Source organism: Nycticebus coucang, chromosome 6 (genome assembly GCF_027406575.1).
Source record: "Nycticebus coucang isolate mNycCou1 chromosome 6, mNycCou1.pri, whole genome shotgun sequence".
Classification (NCBI taxonomy): Eukaryota; Metazoa; Chordata; class Mammalia; order Primates; family Lorisidae; genus Nycticebus; species Nycticebus coucang.
The window spans coordinates 50968564-50987425 of record NC_069785.1 but is presented as its reverse complement, the minus strand read 5'-3'; the positions used below and the strand labels follow the sequence as shown (position 1 = coordinate 50987425).

The 18862-nt window shown below is 39.1% G+C and overlaps 2 protein-coding genes across 7 annotated transcripts in view; one reads left to right on the top strand and one right to left on the bottom strand.

The window, feature by feature from the left end:
• The window catches only part of GALK2 (galactokinase 2), a 198124-nt gene extending 181968 nt beyond the window's left edge, over nucleotides 1-16156 (bottom strand). The window contains exon 1 of one of the 5 annotated variants that reach the window (XM_053593304.1): nucleotides 15917-16156. In XM_053593304.1, coding sequence (XP_053449279.1) covers nucleotides 15917-15936 — 20 coding nt within the window. In that variant the 5' untranslated portion in view covers nucleotides 15937-16156. Of the gene's footprint in view, nucleotides 1-3396; nucleotides 3623-15916 lie in introns of those variants that run through there. The other 4 variants (XM_053593306.1, XM_053593307.1, XM_053593303.1 and 1 more) reach the window with 4 other exon arrangements.
• Nucleotides 16157-16284: 128 nt separating this feature from the next.
• The window catches only part of COPS2 (COP9 signalosome subunit 2), a 34343-nt gene continuing 31765 nt past the window's right edge, over nucleotides 16285-18862 (top strand). The window contains exon 1 of one of the 2 annotated variants that reach the window (XM_053593299.1): nucleotides 16285-16413. In XM_053593299.1, the coding sequence (XP_053449274.1) occupies nucleotides 16360-16413 (54 nt within the window). In that variant the 5' untranslated portion in view covers nucleotides 16285-16359. The remainder of the gene's footprint in view (nucleotides 16414-18862) is intronic. The other variant, XM_053593300.1, reaches the window with a different exon arrangement.

Sequence of the window (18862 nt, the reverse complement as noted above, 5' to 3'; positions counted from 1 at the left end):
ATACATAGAAAGACAAATACCACATGTTTGCACTTATAAGTATAAACTAAATGCTGTGTACACATAGAAACAGAGTGTGGAATCATGAACAATAACAACCTGGAGGGAAGCAGGGGGAAAGATAGATGATGGGAGGTTACAATGTGCATTGTTCCAGTGATATATACACTGAAGGCCCTGACTACACCACAATATAATGTAAATGTATATATCAATGTAGCAAAACTGAACTTCTACCCCATGCACATACACAAAATATGGGGAAAATAATCCAGCTAATCAATATAGTAGGCATGACAGAAGAAAATAATATCTGACCATAAAAAGGAATGACATATTGACATGCTTCAACATGGATGAACCTTAAAATCAATAGAGTGAAAGAATAAGCTAAGTGAAAGAAGCCAATCACACACACAAAAGTACACACAAAGAGCGTGCCAAATATATATATACACAGATTTTTTTTTTTTTTTTTTTTTTGTAGAGACAGAGTCTCACTTTATCACCCTTGGTAGAGTGCCGTGGCGTCACACAGCTCACAGCAACCTCCAACTCCTAGGCTTAGGCGATTCTCTTGCCTCAGCCTCCCAAGTAGCTGGGATTACAGGCGCCCGCCACAACGCCCGGCTATTTTTTGGTTGCAGTTTGGCAGGGGCCGGGTTTGAACCCACCACCCTCGGCATGTGGGGCCGGCGCCCTACCCGCTGAGCCACAGGCGCCGCCCTATACACAGATTTTTTTAAGAAAAGAAAAAAACTGTATTAAAATTGTAATACTCAGCTGAGTGAGCTGGCTAACATCTGTAATCTTAGCAGTCTGAGAGGCCAAGGTAGAAGGATCCCTTGAGCTCAGGAGTCTGAGACCAGCCTGAGCAAGAGACCCCATTTCTACAAAAAAATAGAAAAATTAGCCACGTGTGGTGGCACACATGTAGTCCCAGCTACTTCGGAGGCTGTAGTAGGAAGATCACTTGAGCCCAGGAGTTTGAGGTTGCTGTGAATTAGGCTGATAATTCTAGCCTGGGACAACAGGGCAGAATAAGACACTGTCTCAAAAGAAAACAAATTGTAATATCCAATATATACTGATAACAAAAGGTGAATATGAGTCTTATTGAGCATCTCCTATAATTTCAGAAGTCAATCGTGACTTGAGTATTAACAAACTTAATATAGTTCTTTTCTTTCCTGAAAATATGTATACATTTTTTGGCACCTCTGTATATATATGATTCCATTTATTTGAAATACCCAAAATGACAAAATCTATAAAGACTGAAAATAGATTAGTAGCTGCCTAGGGATGAGGGAGGCAGGTAATGGAGGTCTCAGAGGTGATAACTTAAAGGATGCCACGTTCTTTTTGAGGTGAAGAAAACATTCTAAATTTCATTATGCTGATGGCTGCAAACTCTGAGTTATTAAAAATCATTTAATTGCACATTTTAAGAGGGTGAGTTATATGATATTTGAATATCAATTAATCTGTTACAAAAATAATCATAATCTAACAATTTAAAACTTAATCCCAAAGAAAAAGAAAATAGAAGAGATACTGCTGCTAGGAGGGCAAAGAAAGTGAGTACAGTAAAATTTTAAGTTTTACAGCACAGGAAGCGTGCAAGAGTGGGATGCACAATGAAAACATTACACTTCTATTTCTAGTTTATTTTTACACAAAAGGAATAATAAAATTTTCTAAAATATATTAGTGCCTTTACTCAGAAGATCACGGGTCCTATGAGGTTGAAGAGGCATTCTGAAGAAAAAGCAGGAATTCCACAAAGAGATAGGCTGAACCGGGGGCCCTCATTCACTTTTCCCCTTTCAGCATATTGCACCATTTGATTCGTATGTTCTACTGTCCGGATTTAATATAACTCACCCCTCCTAAAATGAATAGGTAGCTTCAAAAGAGTCCCCAAACAAAACATTGCTTGGAACTAATAACTGCATTGCTTATACAAGTGAAAAACAAGAAAATACGTAGTAGTTCAGCTTATCTGACTATTATGATCTCTTCTATGACTAACACAAATAAGTAGTAACAAGAAATATTTGTTGCGTGAATGAATTACTATAAATGAAAGGCAAGAAAGAACACTAAGGAAATTACTGACAATTCTTTAATTTTAGTGCATGTACCTGCACTTGTAACCACTATTCCCCTCTGCCCCACAGGGTAACTATAGATATGTTGATATTTATGATTAAATCAGATAAAATGGAAACATAGAAATTGGACATGTTCTATGTAAAAGACTAAACTTTAAGGGGTTGGATTATTTTCACGTAACAAATTCCTCATGAATCTTACTTGTCTTTAACAATGTGTCCTAATTTATTCAAATACTTAAAGGCACAGTACTGTGCACAGACCTGCAAAGTGCTCTAAAACATTCAAAGACACTCAAAGAAGTAGTCCAAGCTGTGCTGGTTTGAATAATAAAAAATTATGTTTCTTTCTGGTAAATGTTTTGTGTAACACACTACCGGTTAAAGGATGAAAGAATATTTTCAAGTTGAAGAATAATATTGTCAGCTGATACCTGATAGTAATAAACTACAAAGTGGGAAGAGCTTAAGGATTTTTACGTCAGAGAAAAAAGTTAACAGGAAAAAAAGGTTAAAAACAGCACAGAGTCTCAGAGAAGAGAACCTCGGAAAAGCCTTTGGGCTAATGCGACAGGTCAGAGACTCCAGTTTATGGGATTTAACCCCTTTAAGTCCTTTCACCCCTACAAATCAGAAGGAAGATTTCTAATAAGTACCTGTAATTGAAAACATCCTCCCCTAGATATGACTAAACTATTATTCTGTAGCTAAGATCTGGAAGCAAATTAACTGCCTAAGTGACAGTTTAGAGATTATTGTATTTTTTCAAGAGGATGCAGAGATCAAGGAGGTTTTAGCGTTTGTTTTCGATGAATAAATTTAGACAAGAGACTTTTAAAAGCACTATCAACTGGCAGACAAAACAGAGAGAAGTTCAAAGTTGACTTGGACATTTCTGCTGAAGCCTAGTAGAAAAAAACGTATCACCTCCAGCAAGAAAGGATGAAAAAGAAATCTGCGTGGATGAAGCAAAAAACACACAATCTTGTTAGCAATCAAGGCGGAATGCGTTTGCGGCGTGATGGGTCTTGCAGGCGCAGTCACAGGGCCTTCCAGAATCCCTGGGGTTCTGCCTGTTCCCAGGAGCGAAAGCGGCAGCCGGGAGCTGCGGACCTCACTACTCCTACCCCACAACACAGGACGGTCCCTGCACTTTGCAGGTCCGTGCACACTACTGTGCCCTTAAGTATTTGAATAAATTAGGACACATTGTGGAAGACAAATAAGATCCATGAGGAATTTGTTACATAAAAATAAACGCGCATCTCCTCTCCCCCACCTGGGATGTGCTGCCACCTGGACTCGACGAGTGGCAGGGCCCTCCGTAGCCATATTTCGCTAGATCCTCCTTTCTTCTGTAGTTGTTAACTGGTAAAGCAAAACTCTCAGAGCGATCACGAGACAAGTGCCAGAGGAGCCGCTTTCTTCCGGGCGGTACGCAGTGCAAGCCCCCTCCCTGCGGAAATCCTGCAGCTCGGCCGCTGTGGCCGCTCCCAGTCAGCCCCGCCTCCGGGTTTCGTCCAGGGATCTCGGCCAGGGGGCCGGACCTGCGCGGTCAGGTACAGCCACCGTCCGGCTCGGAGCTCTGGGGAGCCGGGACTGGCTGGAGCCCCTCCTCAGAGTGCGCCAAAGCTGACTAAGGAGGTTTTCTTTCAGGGCCCTGATGATGTCTGAGAACAGAGTTAAAACCTGGCTCTTGCACAAATCCTTGTCGTCTAATCTACCTCAGGTCGCCTTTATTTTTAAGGTAGGGTTTTGTTCTTTAATATCCAGCAGCTATTCCCCAAAGAGCACTAAAATTTTAGCTATTGCCTCTTATGCAGATTATGTCCAAATCAAGCAACATAAAATTGATGCAGCACTTGATTTAAAAGTATTTGCATTTATTTCCAGAATAGAGGCATTAGTGGGCCTTCCTAGAACACAGTTAAGAAGGGGGTGGGGGGAACATATGTCTTTCACTCTGCAACAACCCTTAGCATCCAGTCAAACCCCTAGAGAAAGCCCAGAAGCCCTATCTAAAGAAGCATACCATCCCCACTGCATCACCCTACCAAGTTGCTGTTGTCCTTCTTTCACAGATCTCATACCTATCAAAAATCACCCTGCATATTTATTGTCTTATGTATTTATGTTCTGTCTCACCACTTGCGCCATCACAACTAGAAGGTAAGCAATTTAGGGCAATGGCTATGTATCCCCAGACCCTAGAAGAGTGCCTGGCAGATTGCTTTTGAATAAACAGGTAAAATAAACTGAATGAATGATGAAAGGTGCAGTGATGTGCCTAAGGTCACACTCTTGATCAGTAGGAAAACTCGAATTAAAATTCAGGTCAATTAATTTTCAATCTAGTGCACTCTGGACTTCCGAATGCTGAGATTAAGCCCAAGTGAAGCCAGCTAGCAAAACGCCTATTCCAAGATTCCCTAATTAAGGAAGTTTGGCCCAACATGCTTAACACTCTAGGGGTAGAGCATAACCCAGAGAGAATTAGTAAATCGCCCTTCCAGAATTTCTATATGTGTAACGTGTGGAGAGTGAGAAAGGAAAAAGTGTGCACCAACAATATCAAAGTGTAGCAAAAGGGTGGAAGCCCCTTAGCACTCCCTTGGATTATTACTATAAATGCTACATTATGGGAACTATGTTACTTTGGTCTCAGAGCTGTTGTCTCACTATTATTTCATTCTCTCCTTATCATTTGCAAAAGAAGCAATTACACCTTTTTTTTAACCACTGTAAATTTCAGTATGATGCTCACTGTGGTTTAAATTTGAGCAAGGGAAAGCATCATTGTCACTTGTAAATAGTTCTGAATAGAGAAAGAATCTAAGTGAGAAGAAAATGTAAGGTTTTTAGAAACATCAGTAAATATGGAAAAGGACAGAATTACTTTTTATCAGATATGTTTCTAATATATTCTTCTATATTAATTTAAAAAATAATCAAATATTAGAGCTTCGAAAATATTGGTTCCTTTGAAGAAATTTTCCAAAATAAATTCATTTTATACAGGGTAAAAAAAATGAACATAATGACTATAGGAACTGTTTCATAAAAGAATACTTCCTGTTCAATGTGTATTTGATAACCAAACATTAACTTTGGTAAATGAAACCAGATGGCAAATCTGGTTTGGATCTTGGATACCTATATATTAGTCTTAACAAAACTGATGCAGACTGGAAATCACCTTATAGAGCACCTAATAACATATCCTTTTTTTAAATGATTGGCCCAAAGTGAAAGAGAATATCAGAGCTAGAATTAAAACTCAGGTCTCTGGTCTCCCACCCTAAAGGCCATACCACTTCTGTGTGACACTCTCCCCCCACCCCCACCCCAATAATGGATGCTTGAAAACAAATCACTTCTCCCAAATTATATGTGTACATTATAACTTTTATAAAGCATTGCTATTAAAACAACCAGTTTAAACAACTCGAGAACCTCAAATAGTCACCACAAACCAAAACTAACATTACTTTCTTATACTACCTGGCCTCTGCCAGGCATCTTGCTAAGATGTTATATTCTCTTTAAATTTTCCCAACAATCTTTATGGGGTAGAAAAATATTCCTTTGTGAATTTTAAGACAAAGCAATTTTATTTCTTACTAGCAAAAATATTTAAACATTTACATTTCACAGTATTTTTATTTTCACAAATCCTGAACCTCTCAGTTCTTTGTTTTTTGCATATAGGCACACTTACAATAGGTTTAGAGTCTAAATTATAAACTAATGGTGGGGTATATTATGTTAGAGGCTTAAATAGAAATCTAATTAGTAAACTTGAAATTCTTTCTCTTCTTCCCACCCGTGGGTTTATTGCACAGGTGCATGGCACATACCTGGGGGTGGGACACACCTACAAATCAGACTTTAACCTTACAAATGCAAACTAGGGAATCTGTTTGTACACCCCACATTAAACAGAACTTAAGAATAAGTAAAATGAATAATTTTAAATGCCAAAAATAATGTATTCTCCTCAAAGGATAATAAATTCTGTACAGAAAAAATACTATTCAATAGCAAACAAAACCAAACCAAACACTAAAATTAAAGGAAAAGGATCCAAAACATGGGCATATGAGTTGTTGTTCAGATCCAGTTAACACCTATAGATGTTTAGGTCTCACCTTAGAAATCACTTCTTTCAGGAAGTTTTCCCTATTCCCTAGGCCTACCTCTACCTTCAAAACAAAGTAAGTACTAAGTGTCTAAAACCATAGGGAGATTAATCATTTATCTGAAATAATCATATTTTGATGTAGAGGCAGTAGAACAGTGTAGAAAAATGATAGATAGAATACTGAGGAAGAGGCAAAAGCTGGGGGGAACAGGGAAGGTCTAGTTTAAAAGGAGGACGTGCATAGTGGCTCATGCCTATAATCGTAGCACTCTGGGAGGCCGAGGCAGGTGGATTGCCCTGAGCTCACAGGTTCAAGACCACCCTGAGCAAGAGCAAGACCCTGTCTCTAAAAATTGCCAGGCGTTGTGGCAGGTGCCTATAGTTCCAGCTACTTGAGAGGCTGAGGCAAGAGAATCACTTGAGCCTAAGAGTTGGAGGTTGCTGTGAGCTATGACACTACAGCACTCTATGGAGGGTGACAAAGTGAGATTCTGTCCCAAAAAAATAAAAATAAAAAATAAAAGGCGTCCAAAGGAGGAAACAGAATTTCCTAGAATCTAAAGTAGATTCTGCTAAATAGCAGAAAAATTTCCACTATCCTCTTAGATTTAGTGGCTGAGGACTGCAAGTTAAACTAACAAAGGACAGATTAACAGGAGAAGCATACAAATTTTATTGATATTCGTAATTTCATATAAGTAGGAACTTTACAAAAAAGTGAAAAACCCAAAGAAAAACTTGCACTTGGAGGCCTAATAAATAAAAGGCAATAAATTATAAACAGGTGAGTAAGAAATATATGGGAGAACTAATGGAAAATAAGGGTTTAGTAAGGTTTGCTTATGCCGACTCATCTTGGTGATGGCTCTCTTTATCATGGTAAGCGGGGGATAGTCATGTCACCCGCACAAAGGTGAACTTATGCCTTGCTTTTAGGCAGATAAGAAGGGTACAGAGAATGTCTCCTGCATCTCTTGGCTCTCAATTACTTCATCTCAAAATAATACTATGCCAAGGAAGCATGTTTGGGGGTGGTCGATGTGCAATAATACTCTATTTGCATATTCCTCCTACTGCAAATTTTAGAGATGAAAGATGTAATTGCCATGTAGAGTATTCTGAAGGCTTAGTAATTTGGTTCCTTTAACCTTGCCTCCATCTCTATAAAACTCTTTTCAGCTGACTCCTCTGAGTTTGCCCTGAGTTTTCTGTTCAGATGTTTATTGATAAAAAAGGAGTCCTCTTTTTCTGCTCTTCCAACACATAAATGTTCAGCCTCTCAAAATAAGTATAGTAAAAAGTTTAAAAGATGATTGGTCTGGAAGGATGAGCCTGTTTGAGTGATTCAACCTTGAGTAGTGAAGAATCATGAATATAAGAGTTTACTTATAGCCAGGCGCGGTGGCTCATGACTGTAATCCTAGCACTCTGGGAGGCCGAGGCAAGTGGATTGCTTGAGTTCACGTTAGAGACTAGCCTAAGCAAAAATGAGACCCTGTCTCTCCTAAAAATAGAAAAACTGAGGCAAGAAGATCACTTAAGCCCCAGTTGGAGGTTGCTGTGAGCTACGATGTCATAGCACTGTACCCAGGGTGACAGCTGGATACTCTGTCTCAAAAAAAAAAAAATTTTACCTAAATACATCACATTATCCCTTCTTCCTTCCTTTCTTTCTTTTTTTGTTTTGTTTTGTTTTTTTTGAGACAGAGTCTCATGTTGTTGCCCTCAGCAGAGGGCTATGGCATCACAGCTCACAGCAACCTCAAACTCTCCGGCTTAAGCGATTCTCTTGCCTCAGCCTCTAGAGAAGCTGGGACCAGAGGTGTCCGCCACAATGCCTGGCTATTTTTAAAGATGGGGTCTCCCTTTTGCTCAGGCTGGTCTCGAACCTGTGAAGTCACCCACCTTGGCCTCCCAGAGTGCTAGAGTTACAGGCATGAGCCACTGTGCCTGGCCCCAATACATCACATTTTCACTGAAAATTTTCTATAAGCAAAGCATATGCTGAGTTCCAGGGGATTCACAGGTAAGGAAGATAGTTTTGTCCTCAAGGACCTTTCAGTTTAATAAGGAAGAAATGAAAATAATCATAATACAAGGTGACATAGAATTGTAAAATATAATTTCAAAGTGTCAAATTATGTTGGGAATCAAAAGTTCAATTGATTTTTGGCAAAAGTGCCAAGAAATTCAATATGGAAAAGATCACCTTTTCAACAAATGATGCTGGATTAATTTGATACCCATATTCAAAATACTGACACATGTATCTCAGACTACATTTGAATTCTATTTGAAATGGATCACAGACCTAAATGTAAGAGGTAAAACTATATAAAACTTCTAGAAGAAAACAGAAGACAAAATTTTAGTATCTTTGGGTAACAAACTTTCCTTACATACAACACAAAAATCATAAAGAACTCTTACAACTCAATAGTAATAAGACGAACAACCCAATTTAAAAGAAATAGACAAAAGAATTTTAGAGATATTTTACCAAAGAATGTATGTGGATGACAAATAAACACAGAAAAAGATATTTAATATTAGTCATTAGGTAAATGCAGATTAAAACCACAATGAAATACCACTACACTTCTGCTACAGTGGCTAAAATTAAAAAGACTGACCACTCTAAACGTTGGCAAGGATGTGGAGCAACTAGAACTCTTAAGAAATGCCAGTGGGTGTGAAAAATGGCAAAATCACTTGACAAAGTAATTTGAAAGTTTCTTAAAAAGTTAAACATACAATCAAAAATATAAATTGGGGGAAAGATTCCCTATTCAACAAATGGTGCTGGGTGAATTGGCTGGGTGAAGACTGAAACTGGAACTTTTCTCCTCTAACAAAATTGACTCTCGCTGGTTAAAGGACTTAAACTTAAGACATGAAACTATAAAAATTCTTAGAGAGAGTGCAGGGGAAACACTTGAAAAAATTGGCCTGGGAGAATACTTTATGAGGAGGATACCCCGGGCAATTGAAACAACATCAAAAATACATTACTGGGATCTGATCAAATTAAAAAGCTTCTGCACGGCCAAGAACACACTATAAGCAAATAGACGGCCCTCAGAATGGGAGAGGATTTTTGCAAGTTATATTTCCAACAAAGGTCTAATAACCTGAATCCACAGAGAACTCAAACTTACTACTAAGAAAAAAACAAGTGATCCCATTTCATTGTGGGCAAGAGACATGAACAGAAGCTTCTCTGAAGAAGACAGGCGCGTGGTCTACAGACACATGAAAAAATGCTCATCATCTTTAATCATCAGGGAAATTCAAACCAAAACCACTCTGACATACCATCTAACTCCAGTAAGAGTAGCCCACATCACAAAATCCCAAAACTACAGATGTTGGTGTGGATGTGGAGAAAAGGGAACACTTCTGCACTGCTGGTGGGAATGCAAGCTAGTACATTCCTTTTGAAAGGAAGTTTGAAGAATACTCAGGGATCTAAATGTAGACCTGCCATTTGATCCTGCAATTCCTCTTCTAGGTGTATATCCAAAGGACCAAAAATCATTTGGCAATAAAGATATTTGCACCAGATTGTTCATTGCAGCTCAATTCATAATTGCCAAGTCATGGAAGAAGCCCAAGTTGCCCATCGACCCATGAATGGATTAATAAATTGTGGTATATGTATACCATGGTATACTATGCAACATTAAAAAAAATGGAGACTTCACCTCTTTTATGTTTACATGGATGTAGCTAGAAAATATTCTTCTTAGTAAAGTATCTCAGGAATGGAAAAAATATATCCAAGGTACTCAGTACTATTGTGAAACCAATTTATAATCACTCACACTTGCATATGAAAAATGAAACACAACTATAGCCTAGGATGAAAGAGGGAAGAGGAGGAAGAGGGGAAGGGAGGAGGGTGGGTCGATAGAGGGAGGGTTAGTAGGGGGACCACACCTATGGAGTATATTGCAAGTACAAGTTGGATCTATCAGGTGTAGAACACAAATGTCTTAATGCTGTAATTGGTAAATGAGGTGAAGGCTATGTTGATTAGTAGGATGTAAGTACTCTAATTTGTACAAATAATCAACATATTGAATCCCACAATGGCATAAATGTATTTATGATCTATGTACAAATGACTTAATAAAAAAAGTTAAATATACACTTATCATATGACCCAACTATTTCACTACTATTCACATCTACTGCTACATAATAATATTACCACAAACTTAGTGATGCAAAGCAGTACACATACATTATCTCACAATTTCTGTAGCTAGAAGTCAGGGCATGGGTTATATGGTTTCTCTGTTGTAGAGTTTCTTTACTTCCTTTCTAAGGCTCCATTGTGTAGGATTTACTTCCAAGAGCACATGGCTGTTAAAACCATTCAGTTCCTTGTGGGCTGTCAGATTAAGGCAAGAGATTTTTGCTGGCTATTGACCAGATGCTGCTCAATTCCCCACTATATGGTCCTTCCCAACATGTCTGCTTGCCCTACTCAAAGCTAGCAGAGAAGATAACCTTTCCTATTAGAATGGACTCAGCAGTCATATATGAAGTAATCGTATGTAGGTCACCTTGGCTGTATCTTATTAGTTAGAAGAAAGTCATAGATCACACTCACACTTAAAGGGCAAAGAATTATCCAAGGGCATGGATAATGGGGCAGCTACTATCCAGAGAATACAAACACACAAATGCATGCACACGCACACATACACACCCACAATCAGACCTGACAGTGAGAGTATATATGTCCATTGTACTGTTCTTTCTGATTTTTGTCTACTTACCATATTACCCAAGAGAAATGAAACATGTGTCCACATAAAAACTTGTACACAAATGTTCTCAGTAGCTTTATTTATACTGGCCATAAACCAAAAATATTCAAATATCTCTCAACAGGTAAACAGGTAAGATAAATTGTGGTATATGTACAAATGGAATACTCAGCAATAAAAACAAACAACTGATATATATATATATAATAACATGGATAAATCTCAAAATAACTATACTAAGTGAAAGAACAACCAAATGAATGAACACAACTGTATGTTTATATAAAATTCCTGAAATGTAAATAAATTCATAATAACAAAAAGTAGATCAGTGGTTACCTAGTAAAAGTGTAGAGGGGAAGAAAGGGATTACTAAGAAATCTATGCAAAGAATCTATGAGGAAACTTTTTCGATGACAGATATGTTCATTATCTTGGTGATGGTTTTACATGTGTGTCCCTATGTTAAAATTCATCAAATTGTACACTGTAAGTATGTGTACTGGGGAAAACCAAGATGGCCAACTAGAGACATCACTTGTCAGAACATCCTCACTGGAAGGTAGAATTTGAACTGAGGAGAGCAAGCGCAGTTGCAGCACAGATGTGGATCACAGAGATAACAAAGATGTTTGGGGACCCTGAGAAAAACTGCAAAGCTGATAAAGAAGACAGAAAGAAGAAGATACTGGCATGGACCAAACTCAGAGAAGCTCAGAACACAGCACAAGAGTAAGGCCAGTTCCTGTCCCCCACCTAGGTGCCTTTGGAGAATAGCAGGACACAAAAAAAAACCTGATGAAAAGAACCCCAAAGACAATCACAACAATAACAAGAATTAGTAAATGGGACTTGATTAAATTAAAAAGCTTTGGCACAGTTAAGGAAACAATCAATGGAGCAAATAGACAACCTCCAGAATGGGAGAAATGATCTGCATGCTATACATCCAATAAAGGGCTAATAGCCATAATTTACAAAGAACTCAAGCAAAACAGCAAGAAAAAATTAAATAACCCCATTTAAAAGTGGGCAAAAGACATAAACAGAAGATTTTCAAAAGAAGATAGACTAATGGCCAATAAACATCTGAGAAAATGCTCACACCTGTAATCCTAGCACTCTGGGAGACTGAGGCGGGAGGATTGCTTGAGCTCATAAGCCTGAGCAAAAGCAAGACCCCCTGTCTCTACTAAAACTAGGGGGGAAAAACTGAGGCAAGAGGATCACTTGAGCCCAAGAGTTGGAAGTTGGTGTGAGCTATGACGCCAAGGCACTCTACCCAGGGCAACAGCTTGAGACTCTGTCTCAAAAAAAAAAATTCAGCCATTTACCCTTTCAGGGGTCCTCAAACTACGGCCCATAGGCCACATGAGGTGGTGTGATTGTATTTGTTCCTTTTTTTTTTTTTTTACTTCAAAATAAGATATGTGCAGTATGAATAGCAATTGGTTCATAGTTGTTTTTTTTTTAACTATAGTCCGGCCCTCCAACGGTCTGAGGGACAGTGAACTGGCCCCCTGTTTAAAAAGTTTGAGGACTCCTGAATAGGCTATATGAATGAGGTAACATTCAAATTCAAATGGACTTTTTTTTTTTTTTTGAGACAGTCTCATTATGTCCCCCTCGGTAGAGTGCCATGGCATCACAGCTCACAGCAACCTCAAATTCTTGGGCTTAAGCGATTCTCTTGCCTCAGCCTCCCAAGTGGCTGGGACTACAGGTGCCCGCCACAAAGCCCAGCTATTGTTTTGTTGCAGTTGTCATTGTTATTTAGCTGGCGCGGGCCACGTTCGAACCCTCACTGTATGTGGCCAGCGCCATAACTACTGTGCTACAGGTACTGAGCCTCAAATGGACTTTTTAAGGACAGAAAAAGATTTTAACATATAGAGATAAATATAAAGGCATTTCCAGCCAGGCGCTGTGGCTCCGGTCTGTAATCCTAGCACTAAGGGAGGCCAAGGTGGGTGGATTGCCTGAGCTCAAGAGTTCCAGACCAGCCTGAGCCAGAGCAAGACTCTGCCTCTAAAAATAGCCAGGCATTGTGGCGGGCACCCCGTAGTTCCAGGTACAGGACACTGAGGCAAGAGAATCATTTGAACCCAAGAGTGTGAGGTTGCTGTGAGCTATGACATCATGGCACTCTACCCAGGGCAACAAAATAAGACTGTCTCAAAAAAAAAAAAAAGCATCTTCTGCACAGAAAGATAAATGTATTAAAATATTTATTAATGCATTATTTATGAATGAGGTTACACTGATTGCATTTGATAGGGAAAGTCCCTCTTATAATTGTATCCTGTCCCCAAGAAGAATGATCCCCCATAAATCTCCCTCCTCCAAGAGACGGGGTCTTACTCTTTAATACAGACTGGAATGCAGTGGCATGATCATAGCTAGCGGCAGCTTCAAACTTCACAGCTCACACAGTCCTCCCTCCTCAGCCTCCCAAGTAGCTGGTACTACAGACACATGCCACCATGCCCAGCTAAGTTTTGTACTTTTTATAGAGACAGGATCTTGCTATGCTGCCCAACTTCATCTTGAACTCCTAGCCTCAAAAGATCCTCCCACCTTAGCCTCCCAAAGTCCTGGGATTACAGAGGTGAGCTACAACACTCAGCTTCAACAGGTGGTTATTAACAATTGTTAATAACATGTTAATAACATGTTAATCCCTGTGAATACCTTTTCTACTGCTGTTAGCAAACTTCCAAACTAGATTTAATAAATTTGTGCATGGCTAAGGAAATTACATTCAAAATTTAGCTGCCATTTTCCCAGTGTTTCTAGTTACCAACCTACTCATATAATTCTTTTCCATTGTAGGAGTGAGGCATTACATTAAAAAGCAGCAAATTATGTAAATAAATTCAATAAATCATCATGCAGTTTATATTTGTGATAGATATTCACACATTTAGTGGAAAATCAATTTCCAACTACTATCTTGGATACAATGTAAAACTATGAAGCTCTGATTATAAGCAGACCCTGAGTTATAAACAACTTATGTACAATTCACACTTATCAATAGAAGCGATTACAGTAAGTCTCCAAGTTACAAACATCCAACTGATATACAATGCACACTTACAAACGGGGGCTATAGTATGTAATAAGTAAATGTACCTGTTCCAACTTACACACAAATTCAACTTATAGAACCTAGCTAGCTATAGAACCTAGCTTGTTCATAACCCAGGGACTGCCTGTACTTTGAGCAAATAAACCTTTTAAATACCTTGAGAGTCTATTCTCTCTTTTGAAGAATTATAGGTTACAGGTAGAGTAACCATGTGATTTATTGTCCCAATTTCTGAGTGATAGATTTCTGATTAAATTTCTGATTAATTATTATGCTGTGTCAACAGTATTACAGTAGGTCTGTCCCAGACATATTAAGATGAATAGTCACCCCAGGTACGGGGAGGTTTTGTTTTGTTGTAAAGTTACAAATACTGATTCCTGAGCTCCATCTCATAGGTATTGAATCAAGAATCTCTACTGTGGGATTTGAGAAGAACTTGTACTCCAAAAATTGTATCATTAAAGGCTTTTCCAATTTTAAATGTTATGTTTAATAGGGAGATTTTGAATATAGACTGGACATTAGATGACATCAGGGAATTATTGTTAATCTTCTCACATACATATAAATAATGATGTGATTTTATAGGAGAATGTCCTTATTTTTATGAAATACATATAGCTACATTTAGGGGTAATTTGTCATAATCTCTGCATCTTCCTTTCAAATGATGTAGGGAATACATACACACACACGCACAAACAACTAAAGCTAACGTTAAAACTGATAGTGGGTATACGTATGTCCTCGGTACTGTTCTTTCAATTTTATACATGCTTGAAATTTCTCACTATAAAACAATGAAGGGAAAAGACAATTAGGGGAAAATATGTGTATTTAGAGTTGAGACAGCATCACTGCTATACACGCAACCTACAAGAACTATAACCAAAAAGATGTCAAATCAAGTGATTACTAACAAAATCCAACCTGCAATCTCTATTCTTAGACTTTTTCCTAAGAAAAAAAACTAACGTCAAAAATATTCACTGCAGAATTGTTTAAAACAGTGTTATTTTTGGAACATTCTATATGCATAACAATAATGGCATAAATTACAGTGCACTGGTACATTCAAAGAGGAATTATCACACAACTGTTAAAATAATCACTGTCAAGAATATTGTATACATTGAACCATGCTGTTAGATGCAAAAAGAATCCAAAATCATATCTATGCTATAACTATATAATATTTGTGTATTCAAGGGGACAGAATCAAGTTTATAAAGAAAATGCTATCTGTTTGAAAAAAAACTTCTTCCTCCTCTATTTTATTTTTATTTCTAATTCTGCTGAGGATTTAGACCAGCGGTGTTGTGTCCAACCTTTTTATTTTCTCTGCTGCACATCTGACGAATTCTCTTGGGCCATACATTAAATACACAAACACTAAGGAAAGCTGATTTTTTAAAAAAAAGTTCTGTGTAGACTTTTCGAAATATCTGACACCACAGATAAGGCAAAAAACGCCACAAAAATCAGCATGCAGCTCCAGGCCGTAAGTTGGGACACCCCTGATGGCAGTGCACGTCGTTACTGTTAACTTAATTTGGTCCCAAGAGCAGTGCAGGTCAGTTTATAATTCATTAAACAACTAAATAAGATTTAAGTGCCTTAAGTGCTAGATGCGTATCTATTTTGAGATATCCACAGAATCCGTTTGTCAACTACAAATATATTACATGTAAATTGTGTTGCTACGAAGGTGTACAAACAACACAGAAACACCTACTGCAATGTGTGGGCTAAATGTACATGGACAAATACCATGTACAGAAAATACCTGTCATATAGGACGGGCATGTCAGCCTTTTCTTCGAGAAAGGCTTCTGGTCCTAGGCTGCCCCTTAGGTTCACCAGAATCAGATGCTTCCAGAGTCCCAGGCAAGGGAGAGAAGACTGGTCCCTTACCCAGGAGGCTGGAAACTGCGAGATGTGAGAGCAAAATTTCCGAGGCCTTTCCGCTGTGCTCCACCGCACGCAGTGATTCCCTAGTTGCTAGGTTTGGTTGCTAAGACACCAATCGTTTCAGCGGAACAAGGGAGCGGTGCACTCCCTCTTGGAGTCGTCGAGAATCCTTTAAAAGCCGAGCGCATTGGTTCCCGGAGGAAACTCAGCTCTTTTAAGAGGAACGGGAAGGAGCGGAGAAGCCGGGAGTGACGCCCTGAGCCGCGAAGGATTGTGGGAGGAGGTTGTCTCTAATTTCTCCTCCCCCTCCCGGCCAAGATGTCTGACATGGAGGATGATTTCATGTGCGATGATGAGGAGGACTACGACCTGGTAAGGCGCAGGGAACGGAAGTCTGGGGCTGTAGATGGTGTCCGGCTTTTGGGGCCTGGTCTAGGATTGCCGCGGCTTTTCTCCGTAGATGATGTGCCACTTCCACCCTTTCCCGGTGCAGTGACAGGACGGGTTTACCTCCTCCCCCTTCCCGCACAGGGCTCGGGCCCTGCTTCTCCAGCATGGGGGAGGGGAAGGTAAAAGAGGCAGCGAAGGGGGTCCCAGGCCTTGTGCTCCAAGTCCGAGCGCCTCCTGGGTTTACATGAACGCCCCCGGCCCCAGGCGTCCGGTTCTCAGTGCCTCCCACCTTCTCTCCACGGCGCGAGCCGCCTCGGTGACCGCGCTGCGGTGTAGGCCCTGGCTTTGCTCTTTGGGGCCCAGAAAACTGGGCCCCTCTATTTCAACTTGAACTGAGCGAGTGTGAAATGCTGGGAGAAGAGTCTGAAAACTGGTGGGCCTCACTGCTCTCGGGTTTGACCGCGAAAAGCTGCTTGAGTCTCATGGAGACGTAGCGGCTTAAATGGTCTTGTCCAGGGTCGGTTTGGGTCTGAGGTATGGATAGTGGACAGTTCAGAGTAAGAATAGCTGGAGAAAAGTAGTTGAACTGTTTTTTTCAATTCCTTAAAGAGAAAAGCTGGAGAGGAGGTCTTGCTTGTTTGTTGTGTTTTGGGGGGAAGGAGAGTAAAAGTCTTGAACCTGTGGCTTTTTCCTTGATTTAGAAATTTCTCAGTATTCAGTATAAATAAAACAGTAATGAAGAAATCAGCGAATTTATCTAGCTGAATGGTGACTTTTAATTTTCAAGGTTTAATTTATGAATGGGCTTACAAGTTTCAAAAAATTCACTAATGTTTCAGTTGCTGTCCAGAACCATTGTGTAGAGAAATTAGCTTGACCAAGAATTTAGCATCAACTTCGCTTTGACTGTTTATTTTTGAGAGTGTTTTGTATGGTTCTTGTGTGTTATGGTGATGCTGTGTTATTGTAAAGTTATGAAGAAGATGTTTTGGGAAGTCTGATTCATCTTATATTTTAAGTGCTGGACATTTTCAAGATAATATATTGTTTTGAATTAGTAAATAACTTCTCTGTATAGGGGAATCTATAAATTATTTCCAATTTTTGAAATTTAAAAGCAGGCACATTTTGCAAAAGGCAGAGAGAAAAAATACTACTTCGAGTCACAGCTAAATGTAGAACTTTGCTAGTAGTTACAGTTTCTGCCTTACATTTTAGTTTATGCAAACCAAGCCAGTTGGAGGCAGTACCTCGGTTCATTAAGAATGTGTTATTTGTGGTATCTATTTTTATTTATTACTTGTTTATTTTGCATGCAGTTTTGTAACTTCTTATTGATTCATAATATTTTATACACAAGTATGGGATACTTGTAGTATTTTGCTATACATTAGATAGGCAATGATTAAGTCAGGATATTTAGCGTATCCATAACCTCGAATATTTATCATTTCTGTCTCTTGGGAACAGTTGAAGTCCTCTCATAGCAGTTTTGAAATATGTAATACATGAGTGTTAACTATAGTCACCCGCTTAGAGCTTACTCCTTCTAACTGTATGTTTGTACCCTTTAACCAGCCTCTCTCACACACACACTCGTCCACATATACACAACTTTTCCCGGCCTCCAGTATCTGCTCTGGCCTTTATCATTCTACTCTCCACCTCTGTGAAATCAACTTCTTCTTTTTTTTTGAGATAGTCTGACTCTTGTTGCCAGGGTTAGAGTGTGGTAGTGTCTGAGAACGTGCAACAGTTGTATTTCTGTACCTGTTTTTTCATTTAACACAGCGGTTCTCAACCTGCGAGTAGGTACCCCTTTGGGGGTTGAACAACCCTTTCACAGGGGTGGCCTAAATACATCCTGCATATCAGATATTTACATTATAATTCATAACAGCAAAATTACTATGAAGTACCGATGAAAATGGTTTTATGGTTGGGGGTCACCACAACATGAGGAACTGTATTAAAGGGTCACGGCATTAGAAAAGTTGAGAACTACTGATTTAACATGATCGCCTCAAGTTCCATCCATGTTGCTGCTAAAAGACAGATTTCAGTGTGTTTTATGACTGAGTGTTCCATTGTGTATATGCAGTATACCACATTTTTTTATTCATCCATTGATGGACACTTAAGTTGATTCTATTTCTTGGCTATTTTGAATGCTACTACAACAAACATGGATGTGCAGGTATCTCTTTAATGTACTGATTTCCTTTCATTTGGATAAATACCCAGTAGCAGGATTACTGGGGCATACAGCAGTTCTCTTTTTAGTTTTGTGAGAAATCCCTATACTCTTTTCATAATGGCTATATTAATTTATATTCCTACCAACTGTGTGTAAGAGTTCCCTTCCCCTATCCCTCCTGGCCAGCATGTGTGTGGTATATGTGTGTTTTGTCTTTTTGATAATAGACATTCT